Raw genomic sequence first — 19,904 nt, 5'->3', positions numbered from 1 at the left:
TAATAATAAATAAAGCTGGTGAATTAATTTTAAGACAAAACTGCAAAGTTGTCAAATAAACAAGCAGAAATGCATTAACACTTTTTCTTCTCATCTCAAAATCCTTCATTCATGAAAGATAAATTTTAACCGATAGTTTAGGTTTAAATTGTAATTATCATCTCGAAGGTTGAACGTTTTACGCTGAATATGTACATAACTCTATTCATATTTAAATAACTGATCATTAAAAGATCATTTGGTTTACTCGTAAGTTATCTTATTAAAATGCTAACTTTTAGAGGTCTGTCTTATATGGCAAGAAAGCGATACATTGAGGTCAGAAATTATATGAATTTTAGCATTGCAGCTAAAGATTCTTTTAATTTTAACTTTATGTTTGATTTTCCTGCTCTGAAAAATTATAAATTCCCCCTACACGGTCATTGGAAGCTTTACCAATAAAAAAGAACCAAAAGAATTAGAAAAAAATGCCTTACCTTGTAACTGAAGAATTGTAGTCTGGTACTGAGCTAATTTCTCATCAACGTAGTCCTGCGACTGATTTGCAATAATTTCAGCCGTTGTGGGACCTGTGTCCTCTTCATCGTCGTAAATAATGTAGGCCTGGGGTGTCGGTAGATTCCCCACTGGCGGTGCTTCCGCAGCATATTCGTATTCGCGATAGATTGGTGGCGTCATGAATCCATGCGCTGGCGAAGCTTGGCGCAGTGCAGGGCGCTGGTACATCACCGTGGCAGGTGATTGTCTCTCCAGCTGCTGCTGATACATTGGCGGCACTGAGGGTGGACGTGCTGGGGATGGTTCATGTTCTGGACGACGTGGACGTGGATGCTGCAAATGCGGCCCACGCGATCCACGCTGTTCGTGCGAACCGAACATCGGGGATGCCGGGGATCCACGTCCAGTAAAACGAAGTCCACCCGGTGATGCCAGAATGGGCGGCGATGGGGCCCATGGCGACGGGGGACGGTAGTGTATTGGTGATGGAGAGCCACGACTCCAGCTTCGTCGTTGCTGCTGCTGTTGCTGATACTGCTGCTGCTGTTGCTGATATTGATACTGATGATGCTGGTGTGGCTGCTGATTTGGATGATCAGACATCTCTTCCACGTGGCTTATTCGTTGTTTTGTTGAGAAAAAATCCTCCCCTTTAGGGCCAAATGATCAGCATTCTTCCCCCCAAATAAGAGGAATCACCTACAAGATCACAGATCGAGAAATAACACAGAATCCATCACAGTGGCACAATAATTATTTATAGTCGGGAGAAAATCGATCATTTGGCCAGTGATCTGCTGTTGCAATTCGCGTGTGATTGAGCTTGGTGGAATTTTAAAGGCTCTTCCGATATCTTGTGTGTGCGATATATTTAGCATTTACGTGATTTTCTTCATATTAAACATCACACTGGGTTGTCTCTCCCTCTTAATTGGCTATTTTCATGTACTTTTCGTATATATTGTAAAATGATTTATGACCAAGATTGTCAGCTAAAGAGAAGCATCAATTCTTCTAATAGAACTTTTACGTTCTTCTCTGTGAAATAAACAAGATTATTTCCAGAGATATTTAACTTTTGGCGGAAGTGGAGCCTAATAGATATTCTAGCGGCGCTATGTAGTTAGATAAGAGCTCTCTCTTTCTCTCGGTTAGTAAATATTGACAAATTCACTTGGCGGTTGTGAGATAAAAGCCAATTTCATCGATGATGTCATTTGTATGTTGATCTACAGTTGTGTTCAATGAAATAGCAGTTGGAAATTCAATTTATTAGCTTTTTTTTCACAGATATTTGATTAATTAATTTCACCCCGTTAGATGTGTAAAACTTCCTTAATTTCATGAGTATAAAAATTATTTTATTTTCCTTTCAGACTAATGATCGTTTAAGGCTATTAATTTGTAAAATTATAAATTTTTACTAGTATACCTGATAAAAGAGAAAAAATGTTGTAGAGGACCAAAAATTAAAAAAAAAAACTTAATTTTCCACTTCAAATAAAAATAAAATAAGGAAAAGATCTGAATTTTGGCAATGATTTGCAAGCTGATCGCACTGAAAAAAAATGCGAAGTTTCTCTAATTTTTCTTGGACGTTTTCTTTTGATCTTTTTTTTCCAGGATCTGCCTCTTCCAGAAGATTCTTCTGAATCTTAGAATAAAATTGCATTACGGATCAAAGTAAATAAACTACCTTTAAAAAAACGGAAGATGTACTTTTTCGAATAAAGAATCTAAACTAAAGATAAGTTAAAATTAAAAAGAACAAGCATTTCTTACAAATTTTAAAATCAGCAAAAGAAATTTTATCCTCTCTAGGTCCTGCTAAATATCCACAGAATTAAAAACCCTAAGCAAATGACATGAATAAAATCCTCAACAAAGTCTTTATTTCACTTTAAATAATTTGAAATATAAGAGCTTTGAAAAGAATCTTTTTAAATTTTCTTCAAAGATTTTTCTCCCCGAAAATATTTTTTTCCAAATTAACTTAATAAATAGCAAAAATCTGCTATTTCACAGAACACCCCTGTAGGTTACTTTCTAAATTATTGCAGTCTTCCTCCTCCTCAAAGTTATATTCTAAACATTTCCTGTAAGAAATGAACTGAAGAGAAGATTTGCTTTCCGCTTTTTATTTTCAAGATCGATGTGATGAAAAATGATTTTTTAAATAAAACAACAATCACGATCGTGGGGACAAAAAGTAGCACAGAAAATTGGGAGAATTGTATTTATTCACGCGCTCGCTCATCCAAATGGGAAGACATTGAAGAAGAGAAATAGCCCAAGTCGATCGTGTCATCGCTTTTTCAGAAAAATTCGCAAGAGAAATTGAAGGAAAAATTAGACAAGCGCTTCAAGTAGAGCGCGCGCGATTTTTCTCTGATCTCCAAAAATATCTTTTTCAATAATCCCCCTCACCCCGCATATCGCGCACCATGGCTTCTCCTCGAGCGAATGTGGTTTTGCAAAATATATAAACTTGAAGAAATACAGAAAAAAAAGAGAAAAGAATAAAAATTTTAATTCCACATCCCCAGTATTTAGTGTGTGAGAGAAATGCTTGAATACAACATTGTAAAATGAGCGAAAGGTCATGACACTTTCTCCGCGGCTTGCGGTAGATTTTAGTATATTTAGCTAAAAGGAATTATATCCTCCTGACTGGGTGAGCTGATGCATTGTGTTTTTCCGTGTACGTCTCTGCCGAGAATAGGTGGATCATTAGACGGGGACACACTATTTGTGAGCAATTAATTAAAGTCATTACAATTGAACGACAAGGGGCAGAGAGAGAGCCAAAAGCGCCTTGTTTCCACCATGTCCCGCGAATTTTCTATTAATATCTCCAAACGCCGGAGTGTCCACATATCTGGAGATCACAAAACCGTGTCCCAGTGCTTTGGATATTCTCGCCTTCGGGAGACACAACTCTGTGCCTGCGACGGTGATCCCCGCACACGTCGCCCATTCCATTTTCTTCTTCATCATCAAGCTCCGCACTCTGTGTCTCCGCAGCGTGTGATGCGTATTTTTGGCCAAAAATTTTCTGCACTCCCAACGAGGAGGGAAAAATCAAGCAAAGGGGCGGCTCAAAATGATCATCATTCCCGACGACGGAAAATTCACTTTTTAATTAGCACCGAATCACACACAAACACGTCACTCATCATTTTAAATAGAAATTACTTCAACATCAAATTATTTTTAAAACTTTTTTTTTCTCTCAAATCATCATTTTTTCTTTTTAAATTACGTAACGCCACTCTCAAACTCATCAAATTTATAGATTTTTCTTTTTTACATTGCCGGATTAAAGTTCTCAAAAAATATATTTTATACGGCGGAGAATTTTAATTTTCATCCGCTCGTTGATCTCTTCTAAAAATTTTCTTTTTATATCGCACAAGAACCAATAGAAAAATAAAATTACGCAAGAACTTGAAAGAACTTTTGGTATAAATAAATTTAAAGAAATAGGCACCTTTTCGCAATAATTCCCCTTTCACGCGCACTTATCCCAAAATGTTGGATTTTTCTCTAATCGATTTAAGGAACAAAAAGAAAAATCGTAAAAAAAAGAAAATTTCTTCAAGGAACGATCTTTGAGGCACTGCACCAAACTCGCTTTTCCAATCCCCTGTACTAAACTGATCTCGTTGTGGATCGTGAAAATGGTACGTCGAGCATTGAATCATGCTCGCGCCGTCGCGACGGTGACCGACACATTTGCGTTGGCATCGGGTCACATCGCGAAAATTCTAAAGTGTGTGGATGCTGTCGAAAATAGAGTGTGTGTAAAAAAGCCTACAAGAGATGATTTCCCTACCAAAATTCTTTTTTTTTTCTTTTAACTGAAAATGCCGAAAAATATGGGCACGTTTTTGTATTAGATGAATTTTTGCTTTCTATTTCTTATTTTTTTGTTCATTTTTAGCTCAATTTTAAAGTATTAAATACTTTTGTATTTAAACTTAATTCCAAACCGAATATTTTGACTATTTTGGCGAATAATTCGAAGATTAGCAAATAATCACAAAATATTTCCGAAGATCAAAACATTCTTATTTTCAGCTAGAATTTAGCACTTCTTCAGCTTTAATTTATTACGTTCTCGGTTAGAATATACTTTTTTTTAGAACTTTTTAGACTTAAATTTAGTACTTCTTTTTTTACTTAAAATTAATACAAAATTAATAACAAAATAATCCTGCTGAATTAAGAACTTTTTCCGTCAGAATTTACTATATTTTTGACTAGAATTTAGTAGTATGTTATCGATTAGAATTTAGTACTTTTCATTAATGAATTGACTTATTAAGTTTGAATTTTAAAAAGTACTAACTTCAATAATTAAAAGTACTAAATTTTATTCAGAAACATAGTAAATTCTAGCTGGAAAAGTATACTGAATACAATGGGAAAATGTACTAAAAAGCCTTAGGCCTTTTAGGCTTTTGCTGCGTTTGCTCCTCAGTCTCTATCGATTTAAGACTAAAAAAAAGAAATTTTCGTCTATTGAATATTTTGATTTCTTTGGCGAATCATCCGAAAAATCCGTATATGTTTCAAATAAACATCCATTGGTTAATTCTTTTTAAAAATATTTATCAAATTGGAAAAATTAGGGTAGAATCTGTTAAAAAAATAAACATTAAAAAAAATCAAAACGTCGCTGGGAAGCAAAAATTGCCTTCTTGCTGAAAATTTTGATTTTTTGTCAAAATCTAGCGACTAAAATCCAAATAGATGAATTCCTTTCTTGGCATGCATTAAAGATGTGCTAAAAATGCTATAAATTCACAAAAGACGTTTTTTCTGCGAATAAATCTTCAAAAAACGCAGAATACTCATCAAAATGAAAAGAATGTAATTATGAAAGGAAAATTCTAGGAAAAACTAGGTTGGAAAGGAAGGAACCACATTGAAATATTCTTTAATTGGAATATTTTCAAATAAAAATCTTTATTTGCTTTTAAACAACTTTATTTACAAAAGAATTGAGAAAATGTATAAAATCATGTATTTATACGTTTTCCAACTTTCTGAAGCGTCCTTCCAATAAATTTCTTCATGCATTCTCAAGGAAAAAAAAAGATCAGCTGCTGATGGAAAAATTTTCCGTATCCATAATTTTCAGTGTTGTCCGTTTTAAAATTTCTCTTTTGTGCCATCGCGTTAAAATGTATGGGCATTGTAGAGCATTGTCGGCTGTCGGTTTTATGTATAATTATGTATGTAGGTATATAAATATTTAGAGAAAAGTGCGACACGTTGTTGAAATAAATATTTGACTGTGCGAACACGATGACCCCTCCCTCTCGAGGGCATCGACACAGATTTATGAATGAAGTGCAACATGGCACCCCTCCTTCCCACCCCCTCCCCTTGCACAACGGTCAATTCATAATTTACAAAATCTAATTTTAACAATCACACCAAGTGTGATCCTCTCACTCTACCCCCACTCTGGTAGAAATAGATCACAATGTGATGGTGTGTTGCAAAAATAAGAATAGGCCGATAAAACATTGTGAAAATGAAGAATATTTACCTTGCACTTTGCTCCTCAAAAACCCAATGCTGACGCAATGTATTTGGCATCAAACGCATATGTTTGAGCGGCTTTTAATATTAGACAAAACCTCTGCAGAGTGCGAGTGTGTGATCCACCCCACAGCTGATTTTGATCACTTTCGCCCCCATGGCGACTTTAAAAGGGAAATACATGTCCTTCCTGTGCCCCAGCCCCAAGCATCCGTGCTTATTGATGCCCCACATAAAGAGATCGCCATCAGAGTTGATTGCCCCCATGTGACTAATGCCGCTGTAGATGCTCGTCACGACACTATCCTTGCTGAATTCATTGCGCCCAAACAGGGTGGATGGGATCTGTTGCGGCGTCAGAATACATTCAGCTGTGGGTCCAAGACCCAAAACGCCATAGCCCCACACAAAAACATCACCATGCTCTGTGGAAAGAGCAGAAAACAATAAAATCAGAAAACACGCAAAACTCCACCACACAAAATGTGATGATCACACGAAATGTGGATCATTTGGACAGGATGTCATAGAGCTATCTTTTATATTTTCTGTTAAAATGCTATTTTCATTCGATGCCCTCACAAATTATCTCATTAATGTCCATTCGACAGAATTTATAGAAAGCCCACACAGGCGTCAATTTTAATTTAGTCATCTCATGCAAATTCTGTGTCATTCCGCAATTCTACTCTCTTCTCATTCTCACCATCAACTGCAAATCCATTTTGTCGCAAAAGCATTAAATTTTCTAACGGCTGAGTGGAGTGAATAATTTTAAGGTATAAGTAATTAATTAATTAATGCATTTGCTGACTTACACGCATCACTTGCAAATTTGTCATGAAGAATTTGCCCCGGAATGATGGGAATTGAAAGAAAATGCAGAGAATGGGGAATTGCTGGTTGATTTAAATGAGCTTTATTGAAAGATATTTTCTTAAAATTTTAATGAATCGCTGGGAATATTTTAACCCTTCGTATACCATGAGGGGTAGGTGACTGACCCCAGAGCTATATTTCAATTAATTGCGCTTTAATTATTAAAGGTATAGAACCAAGCTTCTGGAAATAAGTTCCTTGGCTATCTTAGAACATTGTGTAAAAATTAGAGGTCAATCCGACCACCAGAAAAGAAGTTATTAACAAAAATGTAAGAAGAGGGAATTCAAAAATTGGTGTAACGGTCAAATTTATTCCTTTTTCTCTTCGCTTTGTCACTCTTTGTCTCTTTCTAGGAGATTCTACTACTACTACTACTACTACTACTGGAACTAAGAAGGCTTCTTTAATATCGCCTTAGTGTTTGTGTGTTCAGTGTTTGTTAGGAGATTCTAACCTCAAAAAATTATTGAAAAAATCATCAAAATATTCATTGAAAAATTTATTTTTGTGTTCTAAAATAGACAAAAGATTTCTTAGGGACTACCAAGGAGTCCATTAAAGCTCATTTGGCCGAAAGAATTTGCTTTTTTGCGAAAAATTCTATGGGGTCGGTCAGCTACCCCAATAATAATGCACATAAGTGTTTTGGTCACAGTATACGGAGGCTTAAAACATATTTCTTTATATAAATAAATAGAATAATAAATTTTTAAATAGATTTAAAATGGTAATTAATCTTTTTAGGGAGACCGGGAAAGATTTTCCGATGATTATTCATTAGAATTAGAATTTAAAACTGATTTGGCTTCATTTTCGAACGTATTCTTTTTTCTAACTAAAACATTCCAATTTTTTTTCTGAACGCTCTATGCTGAATTTCAGGAGCTAAAAAAAGGTTCTAAAATACGATAAATAAAATAAAACAAAACACTCACCGTTGAGAATCAAACAGAAGGATCCTCCGGAAGCAATATCAGTAATCTTTCCCAATCCTTTGAGGCTTTCCAGATGAACTGGCGTATGGATTTGCTGCGCATTCCCTCCTACGTTGCACAACTGCCCGTATTCGGTGTTGCCCCACCCAAAAACCTCCCCCTTATCACTAAGCGCCAGTACACAGTCAGCTGAACATGCCAGCTTGACGATCTTTTCTCCCGCAATATCACCCTTTGCTTGATTTATTGTTCCGGATGTTTCGTATGTTCCATTGCCGGTCTGGCCATCAGCCCCCCATCCACACGTGTAAACACGTCCGGATTCCGTGAGAAACATCGTGTGATCCTGACCACAGCACACACTAGCAACCAATTCATTGGGAAGGGTGAATCTGTGAACTATATGACTCCGCATGTAATCCTCTCCTTCAACAATTTCCCTTCCCAACTGCCCGTAGGAATTGTTTCCCATTGAAAATATTTCTCCATCATCTGTGATGAGAATTGAATGAGCACGTCCTGCAGCAATTGATTTTATTTTCAATTTCTCTTCAGGGCTTTTCTTGGGCAATTCTATGGGAGCTGGATAGATCATCAGCTCCATTGGACGATTTGTCGCACCACCGTGTTTGTGGAAGCCCACTTGGCAGTCTGTATTGATTCCCGTGCCAAATACCTGAATCCCCTTGTCTTCTTTTGTGAGAAAGAGGGAGAATCCGTAGCCACAAGCAATGTCCAGTACTTCATGAGAAGCGCTAAAGGAATGCCGGGTGGGATGTTGAATGAAAGCTGTGTACTTCTGTTTGTGCTGCCAGAGGCTTTTACTAACTCCCAATGCTCCAGTCTCTGATAATCCCCACACATATAGCCTGTGATCCTTTGCACCAGAAGCTCTATATTTTGCCACTATTTATCACGAAAAGAAATAAATAAATATTTGCCGGAGTTTTGAGAGGGAGCCAAAGTGGGGTTAGAATTTACCTGGAATTTTTTCCTCATCCTGCAAAAGGACACTCTTGCGTTGTTTCCACACTTTTGTGCTAAATCCTCGACACAGAGTCCTCCTTGAGGCATTTAACAACACTTCCTGCATTTTCTTCTAAAGATTTCCCAGAGAAAATGACCAAAAAACAAGAAGCAGGGGAACTTGAACAAAAAAAAATGTTTACAGAAAACATAACCTTAGAAATTTTTTTGAAGAGCACATAACCCAACAAATATGTTTCGAGTAAGTTTTTTATTCCTTGAGATTTCTTGATGAAAAATACATTTTAAAACTTTATTTCTCATTCTTTTCAGTCCCTTCTGACTCGGCGGTCCCTTTTGCATCTCTTGCAGCCAAAATCATCCACAAACAGAGGCTACAGCAAGCATGATCCAAATTATTTGGATGTAAGGCTGTGTTATCCTTTTAACAATATATTTCTATTAATTTCTTCCTAATTTTGCAGCTCCTGAAGCCTAAATTCCCACAGTATGAGACTGTGAACTTCCGCATCACTGGCTATGATTATCCTGTGTTGGAGAGCTACCAGAAATTCGTGCACAACACCGCAGAGTACATGGGATTTGAAGTTCCGGACGCATGGGCAGTCCCGCCGAAGAAGCTGAAAGTTCAGCGCTATAAACCCCAATCCACAGTGGTGGACAGTGAATACCATCTCTCAGTTTACGAGAGAATCGTACAGATTGACAATCTCGATGCTCCACTCTATCCAACCTTCCTCCGACTCATTCAAGCCGGACTCCCGGAAGGTGTTACGTTGGAAGTGCTTGAGCACACCGACGACCAGGATGAGATCCGTTTTGTGCCCGACAGTGAACTCCTGGAACTTAAATCCCAACTTGAGGAAATGAGAAAGCCCAAAAAGTAAAGTTAAAAGAATTTATAAAATAGTTTTATAGCTTAAAAATACAACATTTCAAAAAACTCTTCTCCCTTTTTCTCATCGCATCTTCTCTTTTAAATAAACTCCCTCTCTGTAAAGTTAAAGCTTTCCAATCTTAATCTTCGCATTTAAATGGACGGATTGTTTCAATTTTGTACTCTGTGAGATTATCTCCAAAATTTCTTCATTGAAAAAAGTAAAAATTGCAATTATATTGCTTTAGACCACGCCAAAGTGAACAACTTTAATCGTTGAATTTGCATTGCGTGGATTTGCTTCATTCTCAGCCTCGGGTTTAACGTCTGGAAAAGAAAAGAAAGGAAAATTCAGCAATTTCCGGGATATTTGCAAAGAATAAGATCACAAACTCACCAGACATGGGCGTAAAGTCCTTGAGATATTCATCATTGGGATGACAAAGGGGCAAGCTATCGGCCAATTCCCTCTGAGGATCAGTTATTTGGTGATATCCATTGGATCTCTTGGATCTCTCACTAGGAACTGATGATTTTTCCTTCCTTGGGATTTCCTGCAATAAAATTAAAATAGATTTTTGTTTAAAATCTTTAGATAAAAGTCGAAATTTTGATGGAGAAAAGAAAAGAGATCACGAAGCTATTCAGGCGATCTTGTAGATATTAGAGATCGCAGAGGATCGCTTTTAGAAAGCAATATATACTTTTTACAAGTTTGTAGATTTTTCTGGGAGGTTTTAAACTTTCCTTGATCGAAATTACAAAATCTTTAATTCTTTTTTTTTAAGATCTTACGATCATAGAACTTTTTTTTTCGAATCAAAACCTTTTTTGATATTGAAGATATTTTTCCGACCAAACGCTCTTTTTGGCGATCTGAGATCTTTTTCTTAAAGATAAAAGATTTTTTCATTAATATTATTAATTTCCTTCGAGATCGATTCTTTTCTTTCTTTAGAATCAAAAGCCTTCGTTAAGAATAAAGATTTATTCGTGATCAAATGCTTTTTTCTTAATGATCAGAATCAGATTTCTTTTCATTAAAGATTAAGGATATCTTTTCCTTCGAGATCGAAGATCTTTTGCGATCAAACGATTTTTCTCAGCAATCTCAGTTTCTTTGAGATCAATTATTGTTTCTTCAATATAATGAACACACATTTTTTTTCAAGATCGCTTTTTTTCCTATTAAGATCGCAGATTTTTTTTTTAAATTATAATTTTGTATGCAAGATCGCAATTTTTCTTTGAGTACCGAGACTTTTCCTGTAAAGATCGTTCATTCTTTAAGATCGAAGACTTTCAGTGAGATCTTCAAGTCTTCAAGATCACAAAGTATTCCTTTGAGATCGCTATTTTTATGAGGCCAAGGAAATAAATCAAAATTAAATTATCTGAAAGTTCTCAAAAAGTTCTGAAAAACGAATCAAAACGTCTCCCTTTTTCACGAAAAATCCTGAACTTGATCTCCCTAAAAATTCATTTCATTTAAAATCTTTTCAACCTTCAAAACAAAATAAAATAATTCTTGATCAACTTACCGGAACAACTGCAACAGTGATCGTATCGGAGAACTTTACTTTATTCTTCTCTCCGGACTCCTTCTTGGCACCCTGATTACCACCCCCGGCACTCATGTGATTCACCTGCGCCCTCCCTGAGGGGGATGTGAGCGCGAGGATGGAGGCTGTATCCTTTGTATTCCTTAGATACGATGAATTTCCACTTGTTGATGGATTTATTATTGCACTATTCTCCAGGAGGTGCGCTTTTGGGGAATTTGTCGACGAAACGGCGGGAATGTTGCCGGAAATCAGTGGATACTGATGTATGACCGTTGGCACTGCCACTGTATTGATGGATTGAAGACTATCCGCACGGGAAAGCCCCCCAGACGCATGGGCGCCTGAGCTTCTGCCATAGAGGGCGGAAACACTGGGGAAGGTGTGCTTGAGATGATGGAAGCTGGGTGGATTGTACGTGAGTGGAATACCGAGTGTTTGATCAATTGCACTGGCTGTTCGGGAGGTTTGCTGAGCACTCGATGAGGGTTTCGGGATAATATCAATCACCATGTGCTCTTTGGGGAAGACTGAACGTGGCAGGGCAATTGGAGGTTTTGCCGCATTGGATGAAAGCTTTGCAGACGGAACGAAACTGTAGGTATCGTGGAAACGATCGAGATAATCGGTGGAGAAGCTATTCTTGCCAAGATTTGGACGCCATCCCATTCTCCCTGTACCCCCATCATCGAGGAGATTCTGCTGACTTCCACCCACGTGAGATTTCTTCGTGGTCTTCGTTGCCGGAAGTGGGGGATCCGTGAGGAAGATATCCTCATGGGAATTGTAAAGTGTCTTCGTATTGGGGCCCCCAAAGGCGGAGGTTGCACGTGAAATCTTCAGCTCTGGCTTTGGAATTGTTATGCGGAATGTCTGATCGTGCAGACTACTGGATGTGTATGGCAGAGGTGGGATGTAGGATGTTTTGGGCGTTGAGGAGACTGTCGGAAGTGGTGGATGCTCCATGAAGGATGACGTTGAGGATGCCGTCGAAGTCACAGATGCCCCATGAATCCCTTGTCGTTTATTCGGCACACTTGGCGCTAGGAGATTATCATTCTCAGTCATCCCTCCGCCAGTGGAGCACTCCACAACATCCGGTGGTGGCTTCTGTGCTCCAGCTGCTGCTGCCGTTAAATCCTCACTGGATGAGACTGAATTTTCCGTACAGAGCGAACAGGAAGATCGTGAACATGTTGAATGACTACTCTCACGACTATTGACATTATTAATGATCTCCTCAGCCTTCCTTATTGCATCCTCCGCTAAGCTCCCATCTCCATTCGCAACAGCAGCATTGTGGAGGTCCATAAAGAGATCCTCATCATTGATATCAATACCCAAACTGAATGCCTTCTCAAACGATCGATACCGCAGAAGGTACTGAAAGAACTTTCGCGTAATATCCTTCACTTGATCCCCAAATTCCAACTCTGTCTCCTCACACAGTGGCTTTACGGGCACATGGAAGCTCCCCAGGGCTTTCTGCAGCTGCAACTCACGATCTGCCGTGAGGGGATGGCGAAAGATGAAATTGGCAATTTTATGCAGACTACTCAAGCACATGGCCCCGTAGGTGTCCCAATTAAGGCAAAGTAGGATATTTATGGCCTTCTCCACCTGATTGAGACTCAAGTAGCTGTGCACGAAGACGTCCGGCGTGAAACCAGAAGTATGAATGTCCCCTGAAGGCAATAAAAGATTGCATTTAATTACCTATTCAACGGCAATCTCTAAAGAATTCTTTTTTTCATATAAAATTCCTATCATTTTGCCGTCTATCGCGCTTCAATGGCGGAATATTTTAATATAAAAGAATAAAAAAATCCATTTAGATGAATCACAAAATATCTCTCATTTAATAAAATCACAAACTTCATTGTAAATTCTCAAGTTGTGAGAATATTGTGTAAAAAAAATAAGAACGAGATTCTAAGCCATTCGCGAGGGCATTAAAAAAAAACAATTAATTTTCATAACGATGTGTCGCCTTCAACAATTAAATAAAAAAAAAAGATTTCAAGATTATTAGCTGTGTTTCTTTCAGACACAGCTTTTGTGTACCGAGCAAAATCGAAAGTCGTCAGATCGGGCTCAAACTTGGTATGAGCCCGAATTAGGGTCCCCACATTCCAAAAAACGTATGCGCCAAAAAAAAATTTTTCAGAGTTCAGAGCTAATTTGCAAGAGAACGGTGATAGATAGAGACTTGCGGTAAACGGCAAAGTTTAAAAGTCGACTGGAAGACGTCCGATTATGACGTCAAATTTTACCCCCCACCCCCCCGTCCGCCATTTTGAATAACCTCAAAATTTTGTTTTCGCTATATCTCAGCCCCTCTAATAGATAAAAACCTGAAATTTTTATATGTTGTAGGGACCATCAAGAGCTTTCCAACGATACCTCATTTTCGAAAATCGGTCAAGCCGTTTAGTCAATATGGCCGCCACAATTTTTCATCGAAAATCGATCATAACTCGAAAACGGCTTGACCGATTTTGATCAATCCGGGGTCAAATAAAAGATCTCAACAAACCCTACAACTCTCTAGAACATCCGAAGTTTCAAAAGTGGCCGCTAGGGGGTCAAAAATCAAAAACAAAATTTTTGATGAGTTTTCGATGAATATCTCGAAAACGGCGACATAAATTTTTTTCATTTTTTGATATGTTGTAGCTGACCATATTATCTAGCTTCATGCCAAAAATGAAGAAAATCTATGGATCCGTTCTCGAGATATAGCCTTCCAAAGTTGACATATGATATCTCGGGTTCTACAAGTCCGATCTTGATCAATTCAAGCGCAAATGAAAGGTTTCGTGAAACCCTACAAATGTCTAGAACATTGCAACTTCGAGAAATGACCGCAAGAGGCGCTAAAATCAAAAACAAAGTTTTCGAAAATTTCGAACTCGAATTTTTCGAAAATGGCGACATAAATTTTTTTCATTTTTCGATATGTTATAGCTGACTTCAAGACCTTTCAAACAAAAAAAAATTTATGAAAATCTATGGATCCGTTCTCGAGATATGGCCTTCCAAACATTTCTTAGGGTATGACTTTTCAACTTTTCCCGACTTTGCGCGTATTTAAATTAATTCGCGTTCTAGTTTGCTCTTACAAAATTGGTACACTGAAAGAAACACAGCTCTCGTAAGCTTGGTCAGCTTACCAGTACATTTTTATATTGCGTTGCAGATTTATTATTTTCTTTTGTTTTAAAAAAATCTGAAGCAGAAAAAATAATTTTCTGTGCCTTTTTATATATCAGATCAATCAGATAAATCATTTAAATTTCAGGTCCTAATGAAGGTGCCAAAAATGCTCGAAGAGTCAAGTTTCTAACCTCAAAGTTTTGACCTTAATTTTCTCTCAAAAGAAAATGATTTTCCAAGTTTTCTCACGACTCGAAGAACTTGAAGTAATTGAATTTCCCTACACACAGATGTAGAATTTATCACGAAATATTAAATAGATTTTAATTCTGTGACGATTGAAAAAAGTCGAATTGGCCACTTTGACCAGCAAAATCCTCTAAGGGTTAATAACTATAGACTGCAATAAGAAAAAGAAGACGAAGAATGTGTTTCAAAGAGGGGTACTCTGATTGGCTGACAAACTGAGGAAAAAGCTTTCTCATTGGCTACTTCTTGCCAACTGTACGTCACCACACCTGGTAGTGCCTCAGTGCAAGGTTAAATTGAATACAGTAAATTTTTTTTATTCGTTTCCTTTTGATTTTTTGAAAGAATATAAGAATTTTTGGAATCTTTTTAAGTCAATTAACCTCCTTAATATTTAATTATTTCTTCCCTTGTAATATTTTTATTTTTCAATTATTTTAAGAAAATTGGTGTTTCCAATTTTAATTGCTCTGTGAGAGATTTTTTGAACTACTTTCTTTAATATCCATTATAAAATATTTCTCAATTTATGGAGAGAGCAGAAAAACGCTCCAAAATATTAATTAATAAAACTATGAAGCAATTAATTTGATCTTTTGAGGAAAATCAAATTTAAAAGACTTAAAAGAGGTGGAGGTAAAAGACAGCAGAAATCTGTGTGAGACAAGGGGTGTTTATCTGGTGAATATTTTGGTTTTTTAAGCAAATCAACCTTATATTTCCGCAGATCTAAATATTTGACCTCATATGAATATATTTTGCCGAAAACCGAAAAACGCAAAACCGGAAAAAGATTCAAAAACGTGTTAAGAATTCTTGGTTTGAATTTTGTCTTTTTTGGGTTGAATTTACTTCATTTTAGCATTAATTTACTATTTTTCGGTTAGAATTTAGTCCGTTTTTTAGGCTTTAATGATTTTTTTTTTAATTTTATTCCTTAATCTGTCTAGTTTTGGGACTGTGAAAACCAAATAATTATCGTCCAGAATTTATTCTTTTTTGGGGTTGAATTTACTACTTTTTGACTTGAATTTAGAACCCTTCGGCTTGAATTTATTACTATTTGGTTTGATTTAAGTATTTTTTATGCTTGAATTTTATATTTTTAAGCTTGTACTTGTATTTGAATTTCCTTGGCGAATCATTTGAATATTAGCGAATAATCCGAATATTTCCAATATTCCCCTTGGTGTGAGAGGAGTCTATTCATTTCTGTTCATCTCAAGATTAAGATTCAATAAGTTTGACAATTTTTATCAAACCAACAAAATCTTTTAAAAAGTTTGAAAAAAAAGATCTTTTATCTTGAAAACAATGATCGAAGCATAAATGCTTAAGCTTCATACGATTATATATGTCTTACTGTCACAAGTCCTGATGAACATCCTTTTTTAATCGAAATGTCAGCAAGGAAATAAATTAAGAAGCAAAGAAAATTGACATAATTCTGACTTTTAATGTCGATCAAAGAGAAAAAAAATATTTTTCTTACCTTTCATCCCACTGCCACCGAAGAAGCGCATACACCCCACGGGTCCACCCTCAAAGATAAGAAGGAGGAAGCTGTCAGTTTGAGTGAATTTCTCCGTGTGCCCATGAAGATCAGGCTTCTTGTTCCAACAAATCTTCGAGAGTGTCGGTTGATTGCTGAAATAGTTGGAGACATCGAGAATATTGGACGGTGTGTAGTCTTCGCTGATCAATTGGCTCTTTATGCACGAGAGGGAGATGTCGAAACACTGAAATTGGCACCTCTCATTGGCAATCACCACAAGCCCCGAGTCACAGTGCCATGAAATCATCGTGGCGATCTGTTTATTCAACGAGAGGGCAACAAAAAAGAGAAGAAACAACAAAACGTTAAAAAGAAAAGAGAGATGTTGTAGTAGCCTTGAGAGAAGGGAAGGGGGGGGAGCCTTATCAATGCGGGAAAAACTTACAAAAGCCGCTTTAACGAGATGCGTGATGCCCCGACCTTCGTCAAAGAGCACAATGGACCCATCGATGCAGCCCAGCATGAGTTTCTCGTGATCCGGACTGTAGGAGTGGCAGCAGACCTGCGTCTGCAGCGGAATGGATGTTACGGCAATCCGATTGAGTTTCACCTTGTTGATTTCATACACGGAGCTCTCAATTGTCACTTCACCCTTCCGGGAAACTTTCTGCTCAACCGTGCGCAGCTGATTGTCACTGAGGCGGACAAATTCAATGCAAATGGGATCATTTTCCGTCCAGTGGAAGCACAGTGGCTCCAATTTGGCTCGGCTGAGTTTGTAAATGTGAATATTGGCACGATCCTGATCACGCACTGTCGGTCGCCATGGGTACACCTCATTCTGGGACGAACGCGTCCAGATGGCCACGAGATCGCAGCTGACATTGCAGGAGATTTGACGTGGCAGCTTCCGCCCCTGTGGGCCCCCGATGATTATATTAAAAATCTTCGGTTCCATTCGGGCAATCTTTTCGGGCATTGAACGTTTGAGGGTGGGCTTCTGCAGGTACACAAAAGTGATCTGATTCTGATTGTAGGCAATGAGAATGTGGAGGCGCGTCATGAGAACATCCGTAATGGATTCCGAGACGATCTTGCCGAGGAAAAACTTGTCGAAGGCCACTCTCATCACCTCACCCGTGAAAATGTTGACACATATGTGAACAATAAGCCCATTTGAGAGCATCATTCGCATCACAACGTTGTCCTTCCACTGGCAGTAGATCACCTTGTGCTTCTCCAGCAATTCCTCCAGCTTCCTTATGCTATTCCGCAATTTTGTTGCCCCCTTATTGTCCACGGTGAACTTGATGTCGCGCCTCTGGCCGTAGAGGCGCTTCCCTGCCGCGTAGACACCCTCATCTGTTGTGAGTTCCTTCTTCGTGTGATACCTGTAGCATCCAAAATCCGTATCCTTGATCTTGATGTCCTCCCTGCATGACCAGAAACGCGTCTCACTCAGCAGTGTCAGCATGGCTCACTTCACTCACCACAATGCACTTTTGCACCATAAATCAACTAAATATTTACTAATTGCTCGCTTTTACTCATTTTTTCTGCGACTGGAACTTTTTTGTGGATGTGTCAAATGCTGCAATTCCCCATAAACAGTATCCCCTGGAAAGTTCACTACATTTTCCATGGATTTGTCCTCTATGTCCGATGGATATGTCTTTGCACAGCACACCTGTCATAAATTTTGCGGCATCGTGAAAAGAAAAATTGTTTTTGCCCAGAAAATTCGTGAAAATTACCTGGAAAATAGCACCGAGAGACGATGGCTTTCAACTTTCCCGCATTCACGTACATTGTGGCCCTCATTGCAGATGCTTTTCTCATTTTCTTCTCCATCTTCCACGTGATTGCATTCGATGAGCTCAAGACAGACTACAAAAATCCCATCGATCAGTGCAATTCCCTCAATCCTGTGAGTATTCTTCCTGTCCAACAAGGCCTACAGGAGAGCGAAAGTCTCTGTAATGTTCCCTGTTTTACCTTTCAGCTGGTTCTGCCTGAATATCTGCTGCACTTCCTGTTCAACTTCCTCTTTTTGCTGGCACACGAGTGGTTCTCATTGGCACTCAACATCCCCCTGATTGCCTATCACATTTACAGGTATAAAACGAGGCCGGTAATGAGTGGACCAGGACTCTATGATCCCACCAGCATAATGAATGCCGATGTACTGTCCAAGTGCCAGCGAGAGGGATGGATTAAGTTGGCTTGCTACCTCCTCTCCTTCTTCTACTACCTCTACGGGATGATTTACTCACTAATCTCCACATAAATCTCCTCCCGTCTTCATCCAAATCATGTTCCTGCACCCAAGGAATTAATGATAGCACCCCCGTAGCATTAATTGTAAGATTATTTCTTATTTTTTTTTTTGTAGTGTTTGGTGTCAGTTTATTTTGTATTTTGAACATTTTTCATCCATTTGAAGCTTTTTCTTTGTGATTTCAGTTCCTGCGCAAGAATTTATTGCACTAATTTATTAAAAATTCAATCCTCTCGCACTCAAATACGTAGAAATCATGTAAGAAAATTTAAAATTCTAAAACAATTCCATAAAACAAGAGAAATCTCTCAAGATTTCTGCAATACCGGACTTTTTCAAAAACATTAAATCCAATAGTTTGTAAGATTTTTGAAGAGATGTAGGAAAGAAATGTAGTAAAAGGTACCAATTTATGTAAATATTTACTACCATTTTCAACAAATTCTCATTGAATTTTCTGAATTTCTTGATGAAAAAGAAATAAAAAGCCATAAAATTGAAATTTAATGTTTAATTCCAAGGAACGTCGTATGACAATTCCAATGATTCTCCTATAAGCATAGGATGAGTCATAAAAGGAGTTCATGCACGGGTATATGAAATATGATCCTCTGTCGCTCGCAGAACAATTTTAACCCATTTCATCTTGTAGAGGATCAAAAAACATTGAAGAATCGCGAGAGAAACTCCTCAAAATCCACTGGGATCGCATCGAAAAGTGCAAAAAAAATTGCCTAAAAATTCAATAGTTCGACGCCATTTGACATTTTTATCCCTAAAAAACACATTTTCCTGCATTTGGCACTAAATCTGGCATAAAATGCATAAAGTCCTTTTTATTTTCATTAAAAACACATTTTCCTGCATTTGGCACTAAATCTGGCATAAAAATGCATAAAGTCCTTTTTATTTTCATTTCACTTCGGGATACTTCGGCTTCGTGCCCTTCGTCCACTCGGGGACGGTACTTCGGATCCCACTTCGGCTCCTGTCGATGACAGGGTGGGCTCGGTTGGCTGACTCTCGCTCGGCTAATGCTCGGCTTCCACTCGGCTCTCGTTCGGCTCTGGCACAGAGGCTCAATTTTAGTTGGATTTTATTTCTATTTTTATGCTATCCTGTTAGTATCAGCGCAAATAGCCGATGAAATCGTAGCCGGCTAGGATTTTCTGGCATTTTCAGGCAAAAATCCTAGCCGGCTACGATTTCATCGGCTATTTGCACTGATACTAACAGGATAGCATAAAAATAGAAATAAAATCCAACTGAAATTGAGCACACTCTGTGCCAGAGCCGAACGAGAGCCGAGCGGAAGCCGAGCATTAGCCGAGCGAGAGTCAGCCAACCGAGCCCACCCTGTCATCGACAGGAACCGAAGTGGGATCCGAAGTACCATCCCCGAGTGGACGAATGGCACGAAGCCGAAGTA

At 38.1% G+C, this 19,904-nt stretch overlaps 6 protein-coding genes across 13 annotated transcripts in view; 3 read left to right on the top strand and 3 right to left on the bottom strand.

The window, feature by feature from the left end:
• The window catches only part of LOC129790783 (muscle-specific protein 300 kDa), a 79,996-nt gene extending 75,837 nt beyond the window's left edge, over positions 1-4,159 (bottom strand). For all 5 annotated transcript variants that reach the window (XM_055828494.1, XM_055828495.1, XM_055828498.1 and 2 more), the window contains exons 1-2: positions 3,992-4,159; positions 480-1,200 (exon numbers count right to left, since the gene is read on the bottom strand). In XM_055828494.1, the coding sequence (XP_055684469.1) occupies positions 480-1,104 (625 nt within the window). In that variant the 5' untranslated portion in view covers positions 1,105-1,200; positions 3,992-4,159. The remainder of the gene's footprint in view (positions 1-479; positions 1,201-3,991) is intronic.
• Positions 1-19,904, top strand: part of LOC129790795 (glutaredoxin domain-containing cysteine-rich protein CG31559-like) — a 383,040-nt gene that overhangs the window by 283,606 nt on the left and 79,530 nt on the right. The window lies entirely within an intron of this gene.
• LOC129790800 (RCC1-like G exchanging factor-like protein) lies at positions 5,472-9,055 on the bottom strand. 2 transcript variants are annotated; one of them, XR_008750625.1, is made up of 4 exons: positions 8,853-9,055; positions 7,872-8,777; positions 6,062-6,479; positions 5,472-5,718 (listed from the first exon to the last, which is right to left on the bottom strand). XR_008750625.1 is itself a non-coding variant. In XM_055828533.1 (3 exons), exons 1-3 carry the CDS (start codon positions 8,962-8,964, stop codon positions 6,142-6,144), a joined length of 1,356 nt encoding a protein of 451 aa, XP_055684508.1. In that variant the 5' UTR covers positions 8,965-9,055; the 3' UTR covers positions 5,472-6,141. The 2 variants fall into 2 exon arrangements, 1 of the variants encoding a protein (XP_055684508.1); XM_055828533.1 differs by having other exon boundaries at positions 5,472-6,479.
• Positions 9,054-9,827, top strand: LOC129790806 (39S ribosomal protein L48, mitochondrial). The gene is made up of 3 exons (XM_055828541.1): positions 9,054-9,099; positions 9,171-9,263; positions 9,323-9,827. Exons 1-3 carry the CDS (start codon positions 9,091-9,093, stop codon positions 9,743-9,745), a joined length of 525 nt encoding a protein of 174 aa, XP_055684516.1. The 5' UTR covers positions 9,054-9,090; the 3' UTR covers positions 9,746-9,827.
• LOC129790785 (WD repeat-containing and planar cell polarity effector protein fritz) lies at positions 9,743-17,979 on the bottom strand. Its single transcript, XM_055828506.1, has 5 exons — positions 16,643-17,979; positions 16,195-16,513; positions 11,277-12,982; positions 10,133-10,289; positions 9,743-10,062 (listed from the first exon to the last, which is right to left on the bottom strand). Exons 1-5 carry the CDS (start codon positions 17,669-17,671, stop codon positions 9,980-9,982), a joined length of 3,294 nt encoding a protein of 1,097 aa, XP_055684481.1. The 5' UTR covers positions 17,672-17,979; the 3' UTR covers positions 9,743-9,979.
• On the top strand, positions 17,868-18,977 carry LOC129790807 (protein cornichon). 2 transcript variants are annotated; one of them, XR_008750626.1, is made up of 3 exons: positions 17,868-18,124; positions 18,200-18,558; positions 18,661-18,977. XR_008750626.1 is itself a non-coding variant. In XM_055828543.1 (2 exons), the coding sequence occupies exons 1-2, from the start codon at positions 17,975-17,977 to the stop codon at positions 18,482-18,484; spliced, it is 435 nt and encodes a 144-aa protein (XP_055684518.1). In that variant the 5' UTR covers positions 17,868-17,974; the 3' UTR covers positions 18,485-18,977. The 2 variants fall into 2 exon arrangements, 1 of the variants encoding a protein (XP_055684518.1); XM_055828543.1 differs by having other exon boundaries at positions 18,200-18,977.

Source organism: Lutzomyia longipalpis, chromosome 2, assembly GCF_024334085.1.
Source record: "Lutzomyia longipalpis isolate SR_M1_2022 chromosome 2, ASM2433408v1".
Taxonomy (NCBI): domain Eukaryota; kingdom Metazoa; phylum Arthropoda; class Insecta; order Diptera; family Psychodidae; genus Lutzomyia; species Lutzomyia longipalpis.
Note: the sequence above shows the minus strand (reverse complement) of the source record. Positions and strands in the feature narration are given on the sequence as shown.

Coding starts and splice junctions, on each gene's coding strand:
- LOC129790806 (XM_055828541.1), top strand. Junction 9,264..9,322: donor ATGATCCAAATTATTTGGAT/GTAAGGCTGTGT, acceptor CTAATTTTGCAG/CTCCTGAAGCCTAAATTCCC.
- LOC129790785 (XM_055828506.1), bottom strand. CDS start 17,671: ATGCTGACACTGCTGAGTGAGACGCGTTTCTGGTCATGCAGGGAGGAC. Junction 16,514..16,642: donor ATCTCGTTAAAGCGGCTTTT/GTAAGTTTTTCC, acceptor TTGAATAAACAG/ATCGCCACGATGATTTCATG. Junction 12,983..16,194: donor CGGTGGCAGTGGGATGAAAG/GTAAGAAAAATA, acceptor TATTGCCTTCAG/GGGACATTCATACTTCTGGT.
- LOC129790800 (XM_055828533.1), bottom strand. CDS start 8,964: ATGCAGGAAGTGTTGTTAAATGCCTCAAGGAGGACTCTGTGTCGAGGA. Junction 8,778..8,852: donor GGATGAGGAAAAAATTCCAG/GTAAATTCTAAC, acceptor CGTGATAAATAG/TGGCAAAATATAGAGCTTCT. Junction 6,480..7,871: donor CTTCTGTTTGATTCTCAACG/GTGAGTGTTTTG, acceptor CTCTTTCCACAG/AGCATGGTGATGTTTTTGTG.
- LOC129790807 (XM_055828543.1), top strand. CDS start 17,975: ATGGCTTTCAACTTTCCCGCATTCACGTACATTGTGGCCCTCATTGCA. Junction 18,125..18,199: donor AGTGCAATTCCCTCAATCCT/GTGAGTATTCTT, acceptor TTTACCTTTCAG/CTGGTTCTGCCTGAATATCT.